Source organism: Bos javanicus, unplaced genomic scaffold (genome assembly GCF_032452875.1).
Source record: "Bos javanicus breed banteng unplaced genomic scaffold, ARS-OSU_banteng_1.0 tig00001600_1, whole genome shotgun sequence".
NCBI lineage: Eukaryota > Metazoa > Chordata > Mammalia > Artiodactyla > Bovidae > Bos > Bos javanicus.
In genome coordinates, this window is record NW_026893620.1 from 102,929 (window position 1) to 125,764 (window position 22,836).

A 22,836-nucleotide genomic window follows, 5' to 3' on the forward strand; every position below is an offset into this window, starting at 1 on the left:
ATATACACAACTGAACGCAGAGTTTCCAAAGGATAACAAGGAGAGAAAAGAGGGTCTTCTTAAATGAACAATGCAAAGAAAGGGAGGAAAAGAATAGAATGGGAAAGACTAGAGATCTCTTTCAAGAAAATTGGGGCTATGAAGGAAACATTTCATGCAAGGATGGGCATGATAAGGGACAGAAAACTCAAGGACCTTACAGAAGCAGAAGAGATTAAGAAGCGACAAGAATACACAGAAGAACTATACAAGAAAGGTCTTTACAATCCAGAAAATCACAATGGTGTGGTCACTCACCTAGCACTGGATATGCTGGACTGTGAAGTCAGTAGGTTTTAGGAAGCATTCCTATGACCAAAACCAGTGAAGGTGATGGAATTCTAGCTGAGCTATTTAAAATCTTAAAAGATACTGCTGCTAAAGTACTGCACTCAATAGAGCAAATTTGGAAAACAGCAGCTGCCACAGGACTGGGAAAAATCAATTTTCATTCTAATTCCAAAGTAGAGCAATGCCAAAGAATGTTCAAATTACTGCACAGTTGCGCTCATTTCCCATGCTAGTGAGGTTATGTTCAAAATCCTTTAAGCTAGACTTCTGCAGTACATAAATAAAGAACTTACAGACATACAAGATGGGTTTAGAAAAGGCAGAGGAACCAGAGATCAAATTGCCAATATTTGTTGGATCATGGAGAAAGCAAGGGGGTCCCGGTAAAACATCTACTTCTGCTTCATTGACTAGGTTAAAGCCTTTGACCTTGTGGATCACAACAAACTGTAGTAAATTCTTTAAGAGATGGAAGTGCCAATCCACTTTACCTGCCTCCTGAGAAACCTGTACACAGGTCCAGAAGAAACAGTTAGAACCAGACATGGGAAAAAGGACTGGCTCAAAACTGGGAAAGGAGAACATCAAGGCTGTATATTGTCACTCTGTTTATTTAACTTAAATGCAGGGCAGATCATGTGAAATGCCAGGTTGGGTGAGTCACGAGTTGGAATCAAGAATGCCGGGAGAAATAACAACAATCTCAGATAGGCAGATGATACCATTCTAATGGCAGTAAGTGGAGAGAAGCTAAAAGAGCCTCTTGATGAGAGTGAAAAAGGAGAGTGAAAAGCTGGCTTGCCACTCAACATTAAAAACAGTAAGATAATCACATCCTGTCCCATCACTTCATTGCAAATAGACAGGGTAACAGTGGAAGCAGTGACAGATTTCCTTGGGTTTCAAAATCACTGTGTACAATGACTACAGTCAAGAAATTAAAAGACGCTTGCTCCTTGGAAGGAGAGCTATGAAATATGAGAGTTGGAGGGGAAAAGGTGGAATATTGTTCATTGGATCTAGAAAGATCTACTGGGAAAAAATGTAGGTCACCTCTGTTTTCTAATTTGTGAAGAAAAATCCTACATGATACTAATATCATTTTCTCCAAAAGTCTTTGTTGTTTAGTATTACGTCCAGTTAGAGCGTTGGTCTGTTTGCTCTACCAAAACCTCAATTTGGCACTCTAGAGATCTCCTTTCCTGTGATGATACCATCTGCTTGCTCAGTCTTTGCTTTATTACTTTCTGTGTGTGAAATGCCTCTACAATTGCATTTCTACTCTTTAACATTGTATGCAGTGACTTGTTCCTCAAATGTGCTGCTCTGACTTTAAATTTGTGTCCCACCAGTAAAGTTCAGATTCAACTCCCAAAACAAACAAAAAGAATTAGTTCCAGTTACCCCCTTATGCTTCCTATATCTTCTGGAAGATGGAAGTTGTCACCAGAATAAATCATGAATTCACAATACCTTAATTCTATAGTCTGGATGGTGTTTAAAGGTATACAAAGCATTTTCTCAGAGATGAGGTGTGTGAGAGCACTAAGTACTGTATATGATGTGAGAAAGGTGCTCAAAGAGTAACATTCAGGTCACTTAGAATCTTTCTAGCAAAGGTGAGGTGATAGTAATCGACTGTACGAATGTGATAACTGAGGTCTCATTGTACAAATGTGATAACTGAGGTGACAGCCTAAAAACACAAAAATAAATAGAAAATAGCCTATATTCCCTCTGTCAATGTTTCTTCTTATTCTTTCTCCTTAGAAGAAGATCTGTACTTTCCACTGTTCAGAGGGTAGGAAATTGTCCCTGATCACAGAGCTGTTGGAAGAGTTGACAAATTTGGCTTGTTCAAGCCTAGATTGGGGACAACAAAGATTGTGTTCTGAGCTTTTCAGAAGTACTTACATTTTATGCAAATATAGGGAAACTGCACTTGGAGCCCTATATTTTTTATGCCTGAAATTCACAGAGCACTTTCATCCACTATAGTGCCTCCCATTTAGAGCTTCCCTCCTAAGATATGACAAGCATTTGTGAGTCCCTGTAAAGCTAGTCACAAAACAGCCAGAAATCCCACAAACCCTTTTGTTCTTTTGACCTTAGGCATTTCACATCAGAGGGATATATCCCCAGCTATGTGTCAAAATCCTCAATTTAAAAATGTGTTTTCATTACATATAATCAAACATTGAGTAGTGAGAAATAGATTACTGAATTCTAGATGGGTCCAGATAACATAAAATATTGGCTTCAACACCCGTATTTAATAGATGAGGAAGTCCCTTAAGAGGAAGGTGGCCCTATATACATAACCATATACATTGCCACTCATCATTGAAACACTAAGATCATGGCATCCTGTCCCATCACTTCATTGCAAATAGAAAGAGTAAAAGTGGAAACAGTGACAGACTTTATTTTCTTAGGCTCCAAAATCACTGTGGACAGTGACTACACCCAGGAAATTAAAAGATGCTTGCTCCTTGGAAGGAAAGATATGACAAACCTAGACAGCATATGGAAAAGCAGAGACATCACTTTGCCCACAAAAGTCACATATATAGTGGCTCTATACACATAATTAATGTTATGCTAGTTTGTAGCAGACACAGAATTAGAAATCTGTTCTTTCAGTAAGTGTTTCAAATCAAGTGTAATATTCATGTAGAAAGAGGCATAGGTCATAGAATTAGAAAGCTTGTTGATTCCTGGCCTAACAATCTTGCAACTAATTTAACAATATTTATTGGTAAGCTAAATTTCTGTATTGTTGTTGTCTAGTTGCTAGGTTATGTCTGACTCTTTGTGACCGCATGGACTATAGCATGCCAGGCTCCTCTGTCCTCCACTATCTCCTGGAGTTTGCTCAATCAATTGTGTCAGTGATGCTATCTAACCATCATATAATCTGCCTCTCTTCTCCTTTTGCATTCAATCTTTCCCAGCATCAGTCTTTTCCAAAGAGTTGGATCTTCACATCAGGTGGCCAAATTATTGGAGCTTCAGCTTCAACATCAGTCTTTCCAATGAATATTCAGGATTGACCTCCTTTAGGATTGACTGGTTTAATCTCTTTGCAGGCCAAGGAGCTCTCTAAAGTCTTCTCCAGCACCACAATTCAAAAGCACTAATTCTTTAGGGCTCAGCCTTCTTTATAGACTAACTCTCACATCCATACATGACAATTGGAAAAGCTATCACTTTGACTATATGGATTTTTGTGGGCAAAATGATGTCTCTGTTTTTCCATATGCTGTCTAGACTTGTCAACTAGCTGTTCCTTGATAGCACTTACATCCAAAATGTACTGAGAGCCAAAACAATCTTGAGAAAGAAGAATGGAACTGGAGGGATCAACCTTCCTGACTTCAGTCTATAAAGCTAAAGTCATGAGACAGCAGAGTACTGGCACAAAAACAGAAACGCGGAACAGTGGAAGAGGATGGAAAGCTCAGAGATAAACCCAGGCACCTGTGGGCACTTTATTTTTAACAAAGGAGTCAGGAACATACAGTGGAGAAGAGACAGTTTCTTCAATAAGTGGTGCTGGGAAAACTGGACATCTACGTATAAAAGAATAAAATTAGAACACTCCCTAACACCATAAATTAAAAAGAAACTCAAATTGGATTAAAGACCTAAATGTAGGACCAGAAACTATAAAAACTCTTAGAGAAAAACATAGGCAGAACACTCTTTGACAAGATCCTCTATGACCTGCCTCTTCGAGTAATGGAAATAAAAGCAAAAATAAACAAATGGCACCTACTTAAAAGCTTTTGCACAGTGAAGAAAACTATAAGCAAGGTGAAAAGACAACCCTCAGAATGGGAGAAAATAATAACAAATGAAACAACTAACAAAGGATTATCCTCCAAAATATATAAGCAGCTCATTCAGCTGAATAACAAAAAAATAAACTACCCAATCAAAAATTGGGCAGAAAACCTCAACAGACACTTCCCTAAGAAGATATACAAATGGCTAATAAACATATGAAGAGATGCTTAACATCTCTCATTATTAGAGAAATGCAAATCAAAAGTACAATCAGGTATCACATCACACTGTTCAGAATGGCCAGCATCAGAAAATCTACAAACAAATGCTGGAGAGGGTGTGAACCAAAGGGAACTCTCTTGTACTCTTGGTGGGAATGTAAACTGATATGGCCACTATGGAGAACAGTATGGAGATTCCTCAAAAACTAGGAATAAACTACCATATGACCCAACAATCCCACCACTGGGTATACACCCTGAGGTATGGTTGCATCATTGAAAAAGACACATGTACGCCAATGTTCGCTACAGCACTATTTACAATAGCTAGGACATGAAAGCAACCTAGATGTCAACAGATGAATGAATGAATGAATACAGAGATTGTGGTACATATACACAATATTCAGTTCAGTTTAGTTGCTCAGTCGTGTCTGACTCATTGCAACCCCATAAACTGCAGCACGACAGGCCTCCCTGTCCATCACCAACTCCAGGAGTTTACTGAAACTCATGTCCATCAAGTCAGTGATGCCATCCAGCCATCGCATCCTCTGTCATCCCCTTCGCCTCCTGCCCTCAATCCTTCCCAGCATCAGGGTCTTTTCCAATGACTCAACTATTCGCATGAGGTAGCCAAAGTACTGGAGTTTCAACTTCAACATCAGTCCTTCCAACGAACATCCAGGACTGATCTCCTTTAGGATGGACTGGTTGGATCTCCTTGCAGTCCAAGGGACTCTCAAGAGTCCTCTCCAACACCACAGTTCAAAAGCATCAATTCTTCAGCACTCAGCTTTCTTCACAGTGCAAATCTCACACCCATACACAACTACTAGAAAAACCATAGCCTTGACTAGACAGAACTTTGTTGACAAAGTAAGATCTCTGCTTTTAATATGCTGTCTAGGTTGGTCATAACTTTCCTTCCAAGGAGTAAGTGTCTTTTAATTTCATGGCTGCAATCACCATCTGCAGTGATTTTGGAGCCCAGAAAAATAAAGTCTGACACTGTTTCCACTGTTCCCCATCTATTTCCCATGCAGTGATGGGACCGGATGCCATGATCTTCGTTTTCTGAATGTTGAGCTTTAAGCCAACTTTTTAACTCTCCTCTTTCACTTTCATCAAGAGGCTTTTGAGTTCCTCTTCACTTTCTGCCATAAGGGTGGTGTCATCTGTATATCTGAGGTTATTGATATTTCTCCCGGCAATCTTGATCCCAGCTTGTGCTTCTTCAAGCCCAGTGTTTCTCATGATGTACTCTCATGATGTGTGAGTAATACACAATATTACTCAGCCATAAAAAGGAATGCATTTGACTCAGTTCTAATGAGGTGGATGAACCAAGAACATTAAACAGAGTGAAGTAAGTCAGAAAGAGAAAAACAAATATATATTAGTGCATATATATGGACTCTAGAAAGACAGTATTGATAAACCTATCTGCAGAGCAGCAATGGAAATGCAGACATAGCCAGTGGAAATTTGCAGTATCATGCAGGGAGCTCAAATCCACTGCTCTGTGACAACTTAGCATGATGGAATGTGGTGGGAGGGAGGTTCAAGAGAGAGGGAACATATGCATACCATAGCTGATTCATGTTGATATACAGCAGAAATCAACACAATATTGTATAACAATTATCATCCAATTAAAAATAAATTTAAATTTGAAAAAAATGTACTGAGCACCTGTCAGAATGAAATGTAAAGGATCTGCAGAGTGTTCTATACTCTGTAAGAATCTAAAGCCAGAGTTCAACCACCTGTACTCTGCAATACAAAATCTCTCTCATGCACACATGACTGCACACATTCTGACCCCACCCCCAGCACTGCTGCAGATTCTCAGGAGACCTGCCTTCAGCCTGAAAAGTATTATTAAGACTCAGTCATGACGCTTAGTCTCCAGAGGCTTCTGACTGAAAAGGGCACTGAGTGCTTGTTACCAGATGCCTGTTGGAGATCAGGTGAAGAGTGTGAACCCTGGAGACAAACTTCAGTAATAACTCCCTGCAGCAGCCTCACCTGTTTGGCTCTTTCAGTGCGGGCAGTGGCTTCAGCCTCACCCAGTTGTTGCATCATCTTGTAAAATAGGCTCTCACTGTTTTGCAGCAAATCATGTGGTGGACTGTACTCTTTCACTGTCCCTGAATCCAAAACCTGTTAATCAGCAGAAAGAAACCCATTAGCAGCATGCAATGTATCCCAGTAACATATTGTAACTCACACAATATTTTGGAAAGGGGCAGGAGGAGAAAAATGGAGATAATCTATTTAGTTGGTAGGCCTTGTGCTGTGTAAATGGTTTGATTACCTTGTTTTACCAGGCAAAATCCTAATGAAACTGTGCAACCTCCGATTGGGACTTGAACCCATGGTTTTTTAATTAGAATCACTCACCTGGTGTCTGGACGTACTGAAGTTCAGGTGCTTTATGTCTCAGCTCAGAAAGAATTCAGTGAGAGACAAAGTGATAGTGAAGAAATGGATTTGTTTAGAGAGATAAAGATTCTATTGTATCTCTATTGTATACTTGATAAGAATGTGTTCCAATAAAACAGTTATTAGTCAAAAACTTCACTCTCAGTACTTATATGGTATGGAAGCCTTAAGAATATGTTCTAGAATATTGGTCCACAGATTTCTTCTTCACCTTACTGTAGCAAGAATCACAAAATCTTAGGAAAACTACCTTCTTACAGGGTTTTCATGACAGATTCTTCTATTTCAGCTAAACTTTATCAAGTCCTCATTTTCAAGGAATTCACTGATTTAGCTATTACTATGTTTTGTTTCCCTGGAGAAGGAAATGACAACCCACTCCAGTATTCTTGCCTGGAAAATCCCATGGACAGAGGAGCCTGGCAGGCCACAGTCCTTGGGGTCACAAAGAGTTGGACATGACTGAGCTACTGAACACACACATACAGATTCTATAGACAGACTGCAGGCCATCTCAAAAGGCAAGAGTGGCTATAGCAGAAACACACTCAAGGAACAGAGTGTGGATCATCTCAGAAGGCGAGAGGCCTCTGATTATTTAACTTATATGCAGTATACATCATGAGAAATGCTGGGATGGATGAAGCACAAGCTGTTGTCAAGATTGCTGGGAGAAATATCAATAACCTCAGATATGCAGATGACACCACCCTTATGGCAGTAAGTGAAGACCTAAAGAGCTTCTTGATGAAAGTGAATGAGAAGAGTGAAAAAGTTGGCTTAAAACCCAACATTCATAAAACTAAGCTCATAGCATCTGGTCCCATCACTTCATGGCAAATAGATGGGGAAACAATGGAAACTGTGACAGACTTAATTTTGGGGGCTCCAAAATCACTGCAGATGGTGCCTGCAGCCATGCAATTAAAAGACACTTGCTCCTTGGAATAAAAGTTATGGGCAATCTTGACAGCATATTTAAAAGCAGAGACATTACTTTTCAAAAAAGGTCCATCTAGTCCAAGATACTGTTTTCCCAGTAGTCATGTATGGATGTGAGAGTTGGACTATAAAGAAAGCTGAGCGCCAAAGAATCGATGCTTTTGAACTGTGGTGTTGGAGGAGACTTTTGAGAATCCCTTGGGACTGCAAGGAGCTCCAACAAGTCCAACCTAAAGGAAATAAGCCCTGAATATTCATTGGAAGGACTGATGCTGAAGCTGAACTTTGACTATCTGATGCGAAGAACTGACTCATTTGAAAAGTCCCTGATGCTGGGAAAGATTGAATGTGGAATTAGAAGGGGATGACAGAGGATGGTATGGTTGGATGGCATCACTGACTCAATGGACAAGAGTTTGAGTAAACTCCGGGTGTTGGTGATGGACAGGGAGGCCTGCATGCTGCAGTCCATGGTATCGCAAAGAGTCGGACTGAACTGAACTGAAAAGAGCACTGAATCTCTTGTCAGAGAGGTTAAGATGCTTTTTGAATTTGGCTGTGGTTGTAGTTTATTATTCTGAGAGTGAAAGGCTGGCAAAAAGACCTCCTACTTAAGCAGCTTTAGCAGAGCTGCTTTGCATAGAATAAATTTGTAGAAATCCAGTTTTCTCTTTGGATAAGACCAAAGAAGCAAGAAAGAAATTGGGCTCCAAATTCCAGTGATCACAGCCTGGCATAGCACACAGGGAAGCCCAGTCTGGATTGCTGAGGCTCTAAATCTCTTTTGTCACAAATTATCTTTCCTTGCTTCTTTCCTTTTTCCAACTGCCTACTTTTCAGCCACTTTATTGCTCATTAATATGTCCTCTAATTGGATGCTGAAAGGGAGAGGAGGGGGCTCTTAACTCTGCCTTTCTGCCTGTTGGTGACTTTGCTTAATAGTTTCAGAGAGAAGGAAGAGTCTGAAACAATTGGCCTAAATGATGTACCCAGGAAAACAGTTTTGATGTGAAGTGGTTTCCTGGTAGCTTAGACAGTAAAGAAAATGCTTCCAATGTAGGAGACCCAGGTTCCATCCCTGGGTTGGGAAGATCCCCCAGAGAAGAGAATACCTACACACTCCAGTATTCTTGCCTGGAGAAATCCCATGGACAGAGGAACCTGGCGAGCTACAGTCCATGCGGTTGCAAAGAATCAGGCATGACTGAGTGACTACTACTACTACCACTACTAGAGTAAATGTATCTTAAGAAAATACCCTGAAACTATAAGCAAGACACAGGTTGTGTTTCACATCTAGGTATTGTACTTAATCCATCCTATGTCATTTAGTGGGAATTGTTCATCAAGTCTCATAAAGGCCATTTTCCCACTAACCTTTTTTTAACTACTGTGCATCACTGCTAAAGGCATCTTTCTCAAAAGAGCTGAAGAATAATTGAATCTGTCACATCCATCTAATTATTAAAATGTCCTATAATTTGGCATGCCAATTTAGATGCCCTCAATGTGCAATTTTACTTAAACATAGAACATATAACTACTCCTCTTGACTTTGAAGAAGAAAAAAAACAAAACAAAACACAATTTTAAAACACAGGTCTATCCCATGCCAAAGACTAAGTAAATAAGTATGAAATTGGGGCAGCAGACAGATGGGCCCCAGGCTACCCAGCTGGAGTTTGTCCTCTCTGGACAGATACTCCAAGAAGAAGACAATAGCAGAAGGGAGAAGAAGCTGAGCTCTGCCCAGATAAAAGATAAACAGGCCACATTTTCTCATTCTCAAGGTTAAGGAGACCTTCCTACCTACACATGTGCAGAAATGTTCCTTGGGGGTCAAAAAGGGAGGGTTCACCACCCCACTGTAGGTGATGTCAACCTACCCATAAGTCTCTTCTCTAGGATCCATCTTGCCTAAGGGATGTATGCACACACAGGGGAGGACCTTGAGATAAACCAAGTACAGACTCCGAGTCAGATAAAACAAGATGATTGTCCAAAGGAAACCCAGAAAAAATGCCCCATATAAATGATTTTACCTATCAAAAGTGTACCACTCTTTCTGAGCCTGCCCATGTGACTATCTACATGTTATCATTTTCCCTCCTACCGAGCCCTTTGTTTCACTACTGTCCATCTGCTCGTGTAAATTCATTTATACAAAGTCAGAAGTCCAGGGCTTTGTCACTGGCTACTGGCCCTTGAGGCCTGGTGCCTGGGATTCAGAGCTTTCTATGCCTCAGCCTGACTTCAATCTCTGTCCAGGGAACCAAAATCCTTCTTCAAGTTGCTGCAGGCTGAGTCGCCTGAGATCAAAAGGCTCATAACTTCATACAATGAACAACTTTACATTCTGCAAAAGCAACAACTTTTAAAAATCACCACTTTAGAGTTGGTGAAAAAGAGTTCTCTGACTATAAAGACTTTATATATTTTAATGAAAATATTATTAATATTTTGTCCTTGTCCAGCTTTCTACTTTATTCAAATTTGAATGAATAGTAAATTTTCCAATTTCTCTCACACTGTCTAAAACACATAAATGCCACTGAGATGAGTAGTTATTAGAATTGGCTAATATCTAAAATACTCAAAGCCAAAAAAAAAAAAAATACTGCTCTCAAAAACAATAGGATTAATAATATAAATGGTAGAAAGATCATTTTGATCAAAATACTTTGAGCCATTTCAGTATTAATGCTTACTAAAAATTGGCACTTGCCTTCCACTTCTATGAGAACTAGATCAAAAATCACTTCAGTCACTGACCTTCAACACATCCTAAAAGGAGTACAGGGTGGAGACTCGGAATGAGACACTCTGTGCCCTGGGAAAAATTGGCAGAATACGCATTCAGATACTTAGATACTTTTAGGAGAAGATTTTTGTGAGCCTGATTCTTGCATCTTCTCATATCTAGCCCAATTTTTGCATCTCCTCATATCTAGAAAAGCACTAAAATCATTAACAGCAATATCTGCTCTTCATGATTAGCAACAAGCCTCTGCCAAAAGGTGTACTTGACTGCACATACCCTGCTTCACAATCACATCTAACACTGACCCTCTACTCTTTGGAGTAGTTTCTCAGAGCGATCTGAAATGCTGTCTCCTAGGCCACAGTCCTCATTTTGCCCCAACTCACAATTCTCACATTGTGTGTTTTTTTTGTTGTTGACATTACTAACTCATTATATTTTATAAGGGGAGTTTTCAGTTTTAGGTGGGGGAATGACAGAAGTGTGATAGTTTGTTGCAATGCTTGATAATTTATAAGAACTTAAAATTTAACTTTTTAAACACTTTAAAAATGCAAATACAATACACTTCATTAATACTCTTTTAATAGGCATTAAACAAAATACAGTATCTTAAAGTGAACTGCATTATGAATACAGCCTCAAGTGGACAGATTCACAAGGTTTAAGAGATAGGATGCCCTCGCATATAAATGGAGTGTAACAAAGGCTACAGTAACCATCAGATCCATGAAAGCATCCCATAACTAAAATAGCAGTCTTTGGATTTGGAATGGAAAATAAAAATAGCTGTGAGTTGATGATTTACTGTTTCATATGCTGCCGGGGTCCAGCCCTGGTGGATCCAGGGAATTCGAAGGGGAGATGGCGGCAGCCATCAGGAAACAACAGCTTATTTAAATGTTAATTAAGGATATAAAGAGTGGTTAAATAAGGATAGCTCAGTGAGGAGATTCAGTGGTGAAAAGAGGCTGAATAATTCAGCCAGAAGGTGAGAGAAAGAACGACATGGGGAGACCAAGTTTCGGTGAACAAGGCCCGCACTTTATTTTCCAAAGTAGTTTTTATACCTTAAGTTATGCATAGGGGATAATGGGGGAAGGGGTAGAGTCATGCAAGGTCAGCAATCGAAGCTAGGCTTTCTTCCTGCAAACTTATCATATGCAAAAGTTTAGGTGATTTGCATCATCTTCTGGCCTGGAGGCCTGTTAACATTTTAAGACCCTTTCTTCGGAAAACTTATTTTTCTCTAAAGGTGATTAGTCAGGCGCCACCCTCCAAAAGCATTAAAGTTGCATTCCTATAGGGCAAAGGTGTGGTGGGCTATAACAAGAAAAAGAATTAAATCAGGGGTCCAAGGTTACAAACATTAAAGCTACTACTTACACCAATTATATTAATCAATACACTGCCAGGGACACAGCAGGTAAAGAATATGGAGACTTAGCAGCAAACATTGGCCCAACAAGAGAAAAACCCTTCACCAATACAATTTCTAATCAATCTTTTAACTGCTCAAAGGAATCTGTATTTAGACAGTTTAGAACATCTCATGCCTCTCACAGTTGGGAGGCTCTGAGCAATCACATGTGGCCAGAAAAACCTATTCAGGCAGGCTAGAGGACTTCCAAAGGAGTGTGTAGGTTGAAACACTATCACACCCAGGAACTTTATTAACTGGAGCTGTAAGTTAATTCTTTTTTCATAGAGAGGTAGTGGGGGACAGCCCCCATAAAGTCAGAGGTGTAGGTAAGAGCACAAAGCAGAAAGTAGGCAGACTCTGGTTTTGGGGGTAGATGCTCGAGAATTTCCAGGGGGACTCCTAAGGCTCAATCCCGCCTTTGCGTATGCCGAGCCTCCTTCCTCATGACCTTTGCCACGAGTGGAGCTCCTCATCGCCGGCTCCTGGCAATATGCTTTATAATCACCATTATTAATTCTCAAGAATGTCTCTCAAGAGTAGGCAAACAAGGTTCATGATTTCCATCAATTCACTCTTCCATTTATTCCTTCCTTTTTTCCTTCCATCTTCCCTATCCATTCATCCATCCTGTAAGCACTGAATATCTATCACCAAAGCACTGTTCTAGGAATGGGAGATTCAAAGATGAGCAAGACAGTCTATCAAGAAGTTCATGGCCAGACACAGATGAAGACTGATGTGCAGTTAAATACTTTGGCCAAGGCAGTAGAATCAGCAGATGGCAGAACTGGGATTTGAATCTAGGATTGAACTTTCATTACTTCCTCTGCATGTGAGTTACAAGTAAAAGACACTGTTAAATTATTTACCATAAGTAAAATAAGAGACATGAGAAGTTTAATATTCAGTAGTCTAAAATATCTTTCCATACGGATAATACCTAATATTAACTTTGTTTATAATTTAAGAAAATATGCATGTAAACATAAACATTTATCCTGTCTACTTTTCAACTGTAATTTTATTATACTCAGGCACAAATTATTTACTGTGTGCCTGGGATATATTCACAAAAAGAAAGAAAGCTAGTTTTATTTAACTTTCATGAGCAATAAATATGAAATGGCCCACAGTCAAAACATATTTGAGGAAAGCAACTCAATTTTCATTAGTTTCTAAATTTATTCAGCAAACATTTACTTCATATTTAACTGCATTGATAGCACTATGCTCGATGCTCTAGAACAGGAAAACACATATGTCAGGGAGCCTATACTGAAAGGAGAGAGAGAAGAAAATCCTTAAGTGTCTATAATGCAAGAAAAAAAAAATGCATGACTAGGAAGAGTTGAGTAACAGAAGAGATGACTTCTGGCCAGAGGTTTGGAGGACAAGCTTCAAGGAGGACAGAGAGCACAGAGCTGGGCCTTGAAGAATGAATAGCCTTGAACATGCAGAATTGGAGGTGGGTCAGCAGACAGTGGTCATTCCAGACACAGGCAACCAAATAGACCAAGAGGGTTGGTCGCTAGCTTGGGATCTCCTCCAGAGCAGGTTTATATGGTTTTCCATGTTCACTTTGCATCTCAGGGCTCTGACATTGTACATGACAGGAATCAGGCATACAATACATGCTGATTAAAAGTTAAAAACAAAGGAAACTAAATTCAGGGTATGACAGGGTGACTGCCCAATGGTGTAATTTGGCAAGACTGTAGGATAAGATCAAGGAGGGAACAGATATAGCTGGCAAGGGAAGCTGCTGAGGCAGTGGGATACAGGGGTGACAGGATTAGGGATGTGGACATGGAGGACCACATGCCTGATGGCTGTGGGTAAGAGGGAGCGTGAAAGGGAAAATGAAAGACAAACAAGCCAGTGTTGAAGATAAAGGCTTGAAACTTATTGTCAAATGTTGGAAATGAAGAAAAAGAAAAGGGGTAGTCAGAGAGGATGGGGCACTGACAGGAACAGAGTGCAGTGTGGTCAACGCTCATGTCAGGAGCTACAAGAGTTGCACTGGAACATAGACTGAAAAAAGGCCAGGAATAGAATTTTACCAACGTAGCCTCTATGCTTACCAGTTTTGTCAAAGATTCTAGGTATTTCAGAACACATAAACATAAAGCAACTCTAAATTTTATGTACAGAAAAATAGGTACAATTTTGAATTATTTTTAACATTTTATATCTAGAAGAAAATGTTCCTATAATCTCTCACTCTTTCCCCATTCTTCCTGTAACCCAAGTTGAACTAAACTGAACCACACATTTAAGTTAGTGTGATAACAATCCCTTGATCCGAGAAACTCCAGGAATGCCAACCTCAAATCATTTGCCACTCTCCACTGGTTAAAGACAAATGCATTAAGTGAGATAAGTCAGTCAGTTACATAAGCTCAAGGAAGATGTGTTTATCTAGATAGCTGTCTTAGACATAAAAATTAAATGGACCTATTGCAAAATAATTTGATTCATTTTCTTTTTTTTAATTTTTACTTTATATGGGAGTATATTTACTTTTCATTTTTTATTACATTGGAATATAGTTGATTAACAATGTTGTGGTAGTTTCAGGTTTATAGCAAAGTGAATCAATATACATGTTTCCATTCTTTTTCAAAAATTTTTCCCAATCAAGTCATCATAGAACATTGAACAGAGTTTCCTATGCTATACAGGAGGTCCTTGTTGGCCATCTATTTTAAATAGAGCAGTATGTGCATGTCAGTCCCAAACTCTCAATCTATCCCTCCCTGCACAACTCCCCTGGGTAACCATAAATTTGGTCTCTGGTCTCAATGCTAGTGAGTTTGTTTCTGTTTTGTAAATAAGTTCATTTGTATCACTTTTTTATTTTATTTTTTTTAATTCTGCATGTAAGCAATATCATATGATATTTGTTTTTCTCTGTCTGAATTACTTTATTTAATATGATCATCTCCTGGTCCATCCATGTTGCTGCAAATGGCATATTTCATTCTTTTTTATATCTAAGTAACATTCCATTGTGGGTTTCTCTGGTAGCTCAGACGGTAAAGAATCTAGCTGCAATTCGGGAGACCAGGGTTTGATCTCTGAATTGGGAAAATCCCCTGAAGGAGGGCATGGAAATCCACTGCTGTATTCTTGCCTGGAAAATCCCCATGGACAGAGGAGACTGGCAGGCTACATACAGTCCATGAGGTCACAAAGAGTTGGATACAATTGAGCAATTAAGCACAGCACAGCACAATATTCCATTGCATATATGTATCACATCTTCTTTATCCATTCATATGTCAATTGACATTTGGGTTGCTTCCATGTCTTGAGTATTGTAAACAGTGTTTCAGTGATCACTGGGGTGCAGGTATCCATGTTTTTCTCTGGGTATATGCCCAGGAGTGGAATTGTTGGATCACACAGGGGCTGTTTTTAGCTTCTTATGGAACCTTCATAGTTTTTCTTCATTTGTTTGTTGCTGTGCTGGGTCTTAGTTGTGGCATGAGGGATCTTCATTGTGATGCACGAGCTCAGTAGTTGTGGTGTGTGGGCTTAGTCACCCGGAGCATGTGGGACTTTAGTTCCCTGACTAGGGATTGAACCCAAGTCCCCTACATTGGAAAGCAGATTCTTTACCACTGGGCCACCTGGAAAATCCCTCCAGTTTTTCAATAGCGTCTGCACAAATTTACATTCTACCCACAATGTAGGAGGGCTCCCTTTTCTCTACACCCTCTCTAGCATTTATTTGTAGATTTTTTGATGATCATCATTCTGACTGGTATGAGATCTCACTGTAGTTTAGAGTTGCATGTCTCAACTTGGCAGTGTCCACCAGACTGGAAAAGGTCAGTTTTCATTCCAATTTCAAAGAAGGGCAATGCCAAAGAATGTTCAAACTACCACACAATTGCACTCATTTAACATCCCAGCAAGGTCATGCCCAAAATCCTCCAAACTAGGCTTCAACAGAACATGAACCAAGAAATTTCAGATGTATAAGCTGGATTTAGAAAAGGCAGAGGAACCAGAGATCAAAGTGCTAATATCCAGTAGATCATAGAAAAAGCAAGAGAATTCCAAAAAACATCTACTTCTGCTTCAGTGACTACACTAAAGCTTTTGACTGTGTGGATCACAACACACTGGAAAATTCTTAAAGAAATGAGAATACCTTACCTGCCTCCTGAGAAACCTGTATGCAGGTCAAGAATCAACAGTCAGAACTGGACATGGAACAACAAACTGGTTCCAAATTGGGAAAGGAGTACCTCAAAGTTGTATATTATCACCCTGCTTATTTAACCAATAGGTAGAGTACATCATGTGAAATGCTGGGCTGGATGAAGCTCAAGCTAGAATCAAGATTGTTGGGAGAAATATCAATAATCTCATATATGCAGATGATACCACCCTAATTGCAGAAAGCAAAGAGGAACCAAAGAACCTCTTGCTGAAAGTAAAAGAAGAAAGTGAAAAAAACTGGCTTAAAACTCAACATTCAAAAAACTAAGATCATGGCACATGGTCCCATCACTTCATAGCAAATAGATGGGGAAACAATGGGAAAAGTGACAGATTTTATTTTCTGGGGCTCCAAAATCACTGCAGATGATGACTGCAGCCATGAAATTAAAAGACGCTTACTCCTTGGAAGAAAAGTTATGACAAATCCAGACAGTGTGTTCAAAAGCAGAGACGTCACTTTGCCGACAAAGGTCCATATAGTCAAATCTATGGTTTTTCCAGTAGTCATGTACAGATGTGAGAGTTGGACCATAAAGAAGACTGAGTGCGCAAAAATTGATGCTTTCAAATCGTGGTGCTGGAGAAGACTCTTGAGAGTCCCTTGGACAACAAGGAGATCCAACCAGTCAATCCTAAGGGAAATCAACCCTGAATATTCGTTGGAAGGACTGATGCTGAAGCTGAAACTCCAATACTTGGCCACCTGATGCAAAAAGCTGACTCATTAGAAAAGACCCTGATGCTGGAAAAGATTGAGGGCAACAGGAAAAGGGGACGACAGAGGATGAGATGGTTGGATGGCATCACCAACTCGATGTACATGAGTTTGAGCAAACTGTGGGAGACAGTGAAGGACAGGGAAGCCTGGCGTGCTACAGTCCATGGGCTGGTAGTCAGACACAACTGAGTGACTGCACAACATCAAAAGCACTTAGCAATATATGACTCTAGGGACAACACTGTTGATTACGCCCTTCATCAGTATCTATCACTTACCCAGTCACTCCCCTAGGCTGGCTCCCTGCCCTCTCGAGCATTAGGCTTTACAGCTCATTAACTTATGTCCTCAAAGCTTTTGGAACAGATACTCACTTGCATTTTGGAAAGGAAACTCGGAGATATTGCAGGTTCAGTTTCAGAAAGCCACAATGAAGTAAATATCACAATAAAGAGTCACATAAATTTTATGGTTTCCCAGAGCATAGAGAAATTAAGTTTATACCACACTGTAGCCTATCAAGTGTGTAATAGCATTGTGACTGAAAAAAAAGCAATGTGCAGACCTTAATTTAAAAATATTTTACTGCTAAACAATGCTAAACATCATCTGAGCCTTCAGTAAGTTATAGTAGTAACATTAAAGTTCACTGGTCACAGATCACCATAAAATAGTAATGATAGTGAAAAACTGAAGTATTGTGAGAATTAGCAAAATGTGACACAGAGACTTGGGGTGAGCAAATGTTGTTTTTAAAAAATGGTACCAATAGACTTACTTGACTTAGGGTTGTGACAAACATCCAATGTATTAAAAAAAAAAAAAAAGTCGGTATCTGTGAAGTGCAGTAAAACAAGATATACCTATATTTCTTTTTACTTTTTTTTTAAACTGAAGTATAGCTGATTTATAATGTTTCAAGTATACAGCAAAGTGATTAGCTATACTTATATAAATATATAGAGACAGATTATATATATTTTTTCAGATTTTTATCTATTATAGGTTATTACAAGATATTGAAAATAGTTACTTGTGCTATAGAGTAGGTACTGTTGTTTATATGTAGTAGTGTGTATCTATTAATCCCAAATTCCTAATTTATCCATCCCCCATATTCCTGTATTTCTAAATCAATCAAGAAAAACAGGTGCCTTGCAAGTCAAAGTTTTGAGAAAGAACAATGCTTATGGTGTTTTTGCTGATTGAAAGTCAACTGGTAATCCAAAGCTCTAGAAAACAATACAAGGTTTACACCTGGGGCGGGTGTAGAACAGAGGATGATTCTCCAGCCCTGAAGCTAGAGGATGCATGTCTCTTGTTGCTATTCCTACCAGAGGAGTCATCAGCTGCAACCAGGTCAGACCAAGATGTAAACAAGTGGCCAGATTTACATCTCCTACTGGGATCTCCTTGTGACATCACTGATACCTTGACCAGGGAGCCTTAAACTGAAGGTCTCCCAAAACAGAAGCAGGAAGGTCAGCTCCACAGTGAAGGGCAAGGTCACCATGGAAAACAAGGTCATCATCACAGGCTCCAAAGAGAACCCTTGTACTTCCCTTCTCTTCCCTCAGATTCCACGTTCAGTCCATCACTTGGCTCCACTTCAGTGTCTATCCCAAATCCAGCCATCTCACCATTTCCACTGCAGGGACATTAGTCTAAGCCACCAACAGTTGAGAAAGGACACACTGTAAGAGACTGCATTTGCAGACCTGAAAGACCATCAGTGTGGTTTTAGCTGTAAAGGAAGGCAGGGGAGCAGAGAGGGACAAAACTAGAAAGGTGGGGAAGGGCCGGGCTGTAAACTGTTTTGTAAAACTAGGTTAAGGACTTGTTGAACATATTGACAAAGAGGGAAAAATCTGAGGTTACATCACCGACTCAATGGACATGAGTTTGAGTAAACACCAGGAGTTGGTGATGGACAGGGAGGCCTGGCGTGCTACAGACCATGGGATTGCAAAGAGTTGGACATGACTGAATGAACTGAACTGAATTGAACTGACTGGTAAGTAAAACATTAAACAAATGGACTGTGTTTGAACTGTAAATGAACTGAACTGAATTGAACTGACTGGTAAGTAAAACATTAAACACACTGCTTGGAGCCTAGAGTATTTTGATAATGGCAACAAAGATGATTGATTAAGGAGGTACTTGTGAACTAGACATTTACAACTATGGATCAAGTACTGATAGATAAAGACGTAGAACTAAGCAACTGACAGGTCTGCCAAATGCTGTCCTTTTTCACTGTTTCCTTAACCAATCATACATTCCAAAGTGAAAGTATTAGTTGCTCAGTTGTGTCCAACTCCTTGTGACCCCATGGACTGTAGCCTGCCAGGCTCTTCCGTCCATGGGATTTTCCAGGCAAGAACACTGGAGTGGGTTGCCATTCCCTTCTCTAGGGGATCTTCCTGACCCAGGGATCAAACCCAGGTCTCTTGCATTGCAGGCAGATTCTTTACCATCTGAGCTACCAGGGAGGCTACATTCCAAGGTGCCAGCATGTGTAAGAATTAGGTAGTAACAGGAAGCTGCTGCCATGAATGCTGTAATACCAAAACCCAAAAATACATCTTCAGGCTACATTTAGAAGCAAAGACTTTATTCGCACCAGAGATCAAGTCATCTTTCTGTTGCTGTCTCTAAAGCTTCACTAAAGGTTTCAAAAGGGAAATTTCACAGCATCAATCATTCCTTGTGTAAGAAGTATGCCTTTGGGGGGCAGTCTGCAAAATACAGTCTGAGACGTGAGAATAACAAAGTGACAGGTAAAGAGTAGAAATAAAAGGTTACTTTTCCAATTAGCATTCAAGAACAAAAACAAAGGACTAAGGATGCTTGATGCTAAACAAAGTTGTTGGCATTTCAAAGTCACTGTCCTAAAATCTTGGAATGTCACCAGTTCCTTCACAAAATACTGAGATGTTTTAGTTCAGGTGATGAAACACACTGCTTGGAGCCTAGAGCATCCCTTTGGTTGCAGATGCCCCACTTTTGTCATTTTCTTCTCCAGAGCTCACTCCTAAGTATGGCCAGCTCGCAGGAGTGAGGCCACAGGCACAGCCTCGAGGCTGACAGTCTGGTATCTACTCAGTGTCCCCACTGGTGATCCCACCTGACAATGCATGGGGAGTAGGGAGGAGGTGATATTCCAGGAACTGCTCAAGAAGTCAAAAGAGACAGCTCCATTATCCCTGGACATAAGGAAGTTTGAGTATTACTGACCATTTATTACTGATTATTACCTGTTTAGTATATACTGTTGGGAAAGATTGAAGGCAGGAGGAGAAGGGGATGACAGAGGATGAGATAGTTAGATGGCATCACCAATTCAATGGACATGAGTTTGGGTAAACTCTGGGAGTTGGTGATGGACAGGGAGGCCTGGTGTGCTGCGGTTCACAGGGTCACAAAGAGTCAGACACAACTGAACTACTGGACTGAAATGAACTGTGTATATACTGACCTGTTTAGTATAAATCATTGAAATAAAAGTTAACTCTGCTGCCTCTTAAGCACTGTGCAAGCTTTCTTTATCTATTTACTTCGTCTCTAATCAGCAACACTGGACACTGCAGGATTTTGTGACAGTAGTTAGCATCTGTAATATGAGTAAGATCAGCTTGTTTCCACAGGCTGAGAATTAGCTTGAAAACAACTTGAATTCCTTAGGGCTTATTTGCAGCCAAAGATTTCTCTTCGAGGAATGATTTTCCTTGTCATTTTATAAATTCACATCCTAAGATTTATTGAAATTCAGCAACAGAGGGAAAAGAAAAAGAGAGAGAGGTAGACAAAAGAGAGAATAAAGGAAGGGAGGAAGGAGGGAAACAAAGCTAAGGAAGGAAATACTAAATTTCTGAGGAAGAAAGAACAAATCAAAATTGCACGAAAGATACTAGACAGATATCCAAACACCAAAGCTTAGAGCCTGCTCTGTGTGCTGAGTCCAGATTTACTATGTAAGAGTCTTGCTGGTTGTTTATCTATAGTCTCTCAGTACTGACATAACTTTCTTTCTATACTCTTTTGTGATGCAGAGGCTGGCTCTTTGCAAATCACATTTCAGAAACACTTTGCCCCTGATAGCTTATTTGATAAAGAATCCACCTGCAATGCAGGAGACCTCAGTTCAATTCCAGGGTTGGGAATATCCCCTAGAGAAGGGATACGCTACCCACTCCAGTATTCCTGGGCTTCCCTTGTGGCTCAGCTGGTAAAGAATCCACCTGCAATCCAGAAGACCTAGGTTCAATCCCTGGGTTGGGAAAGGAAAATCCCCTGGAGAAGGAAAAGGCTACCCTCTCCAATACTCTGACCTAGAGAAGTGACATGACTCAGTGATTTTCACTTTCACTTTTGGCCAACTGGCTCTTTGTTAGATCCTACCAGTAGGGAACACTAGAGGGAAGCACAGACCAAACAGACTATCTAGTTTCTGCTAATCCTGCAGCATCACCTCAGCAGTGGGACCTGACTCCAGATTCCAAGTTCTATTAGCATGTGGAGAACCAGCCCCATCCTGCTCCCCTACAAATATCACCAGCACCTGGGCAGTGACTGCTCCATGGAGGTCTGAGCACCGACTCTTTAGGGCCTCTCCTCTTGAGTACTTGGGTCTGGAGATCTGTCCTAGGACATAGTAGCTGCCTGCTAAAATGATTAACCCTGTGTTTCTAACATTTCTAGCCCTTCAATTGCTATGTGACATATTTCCTTTATTAAGTGTTTTCTGTGAAAATACTTTGTTTTTCAAACCAGGCCCTTTCTTCTCATGGAATCCCTTCTGACAGCAACAGCTAAGAAATTCTTCAACTTTAGCCAACAGCCTCCCGGTAATCTAAATACTGCTGCTGCTGCTGCTGCTACTGCTAAGTCGCTTTAGTCCTGTCCGACTCTGTGCGACCCCATAGACGGCAGCCCACCAGGCTCCCACGTCCCTGGGATTCTTCAGGCAAGAACACTGGAGTGGGTTGCCATTTCCTTCTCCAATGCATGAAAGGGAAAAGTGAATGTGAAGTCGCTCAGTCGTGTCCGACTCCTAGCGACCCCATGGACTGCAGCCCACCAGGCTCCTCCGTCCATGGGATTTTCCAGGCAAGAGTACTGGAGTGGGGTGCCATTGCCTTCTCCGAATCTAAATAAAAGGCTATTAAAAAAAAAAAAATCTGCCATGCCATGTGGCTTGTGGGATCTTAGTTCTCCAACCAGGGATCAAACCTTGGCCCTTAGCAGTGAGAGCATCAAGTCCTGATCACTGGACAGCCAGGGAATTCCCAAAGGTCTCAGTTTTTGATTATGGTAATCTAAAAATAATGAAACAACTGTGGCATAGTAAAAATGACCATGTTCTACTACTCTGAAATATGGAGACTTATCTTGGATTTGGAATATTTTCATGGTTGGCCATCTTTAAGAAAAATGACAGTGTAAATAAACTTTTAATATGAAAATATGAAATTATTGGATATATTATTTAATAGTACATTCTGAAGGTATAATTAAGTACCCAAGTTATTGTCAGGAATGGAGAAAAATTAAGAGAAAGTTAACTTTTAGAGGTTCCTATAAAGTTTTACAAGGAAGGATATTTTGCAAAATTGAACGAAAATCGAAATAACTGAAATTCCACAGGTAAGGCTCTTACCATTATCATGTCACTGTCAATAATGGTGCTCAATCTATGTGTGATGGTTACCACAGTGCACTGGGCAAATTTCTCATGGATTGCTTTTTTTATTAACTCATCAGTTCTGGAATCAAAGAAGTTCAGTTTAGTTAGTAAAGACAGGAAAAGCAGACTTAAGACTTAAAAATATCATATATAATAATGATGTTTTTTAAAAATCAATGCTTTATGACTTAATCTTGTTTCTGAAAAACTACGTATAAAAAGTCTACTTACAAATTTACCATTTTTCATAAAGCAATGGGAAATATTCTTCCCTTGAAAGCT

The 22,836-nt window shown here is 40.0% G+C and overlaps 1 protein-coding gene across 1 annotated transcript in view; it reads right to left on the reverse strand.

The window, feature by feature from the left end:
• LOC133243936 (ATP-binding cassette sub-family C member 4-like) overlaps positions 1 to 22,836 on the reverse strand; it is a 590,639-nt gene that overhangs the window by 9,040 nt on the left and 558,763 nt on the right. The window contains exons 34-35 of the mRNA XM_061410637.1: positions 22,528 to 22,633; positions 6,372 to 6,506 (exon numbers count right to left, since the gene is read on the reverse strand). Of these exons, the coding sequence (XP_061266621.1) occupies positions 6,372 to 6,506; positions 22,528 to 22,633 (241 nt within the window). The remainder of the gene's footprint in view (positions 1 to 6,371; positions 6,507 to 22,527; positions 22,634 to 22,836) is intronic.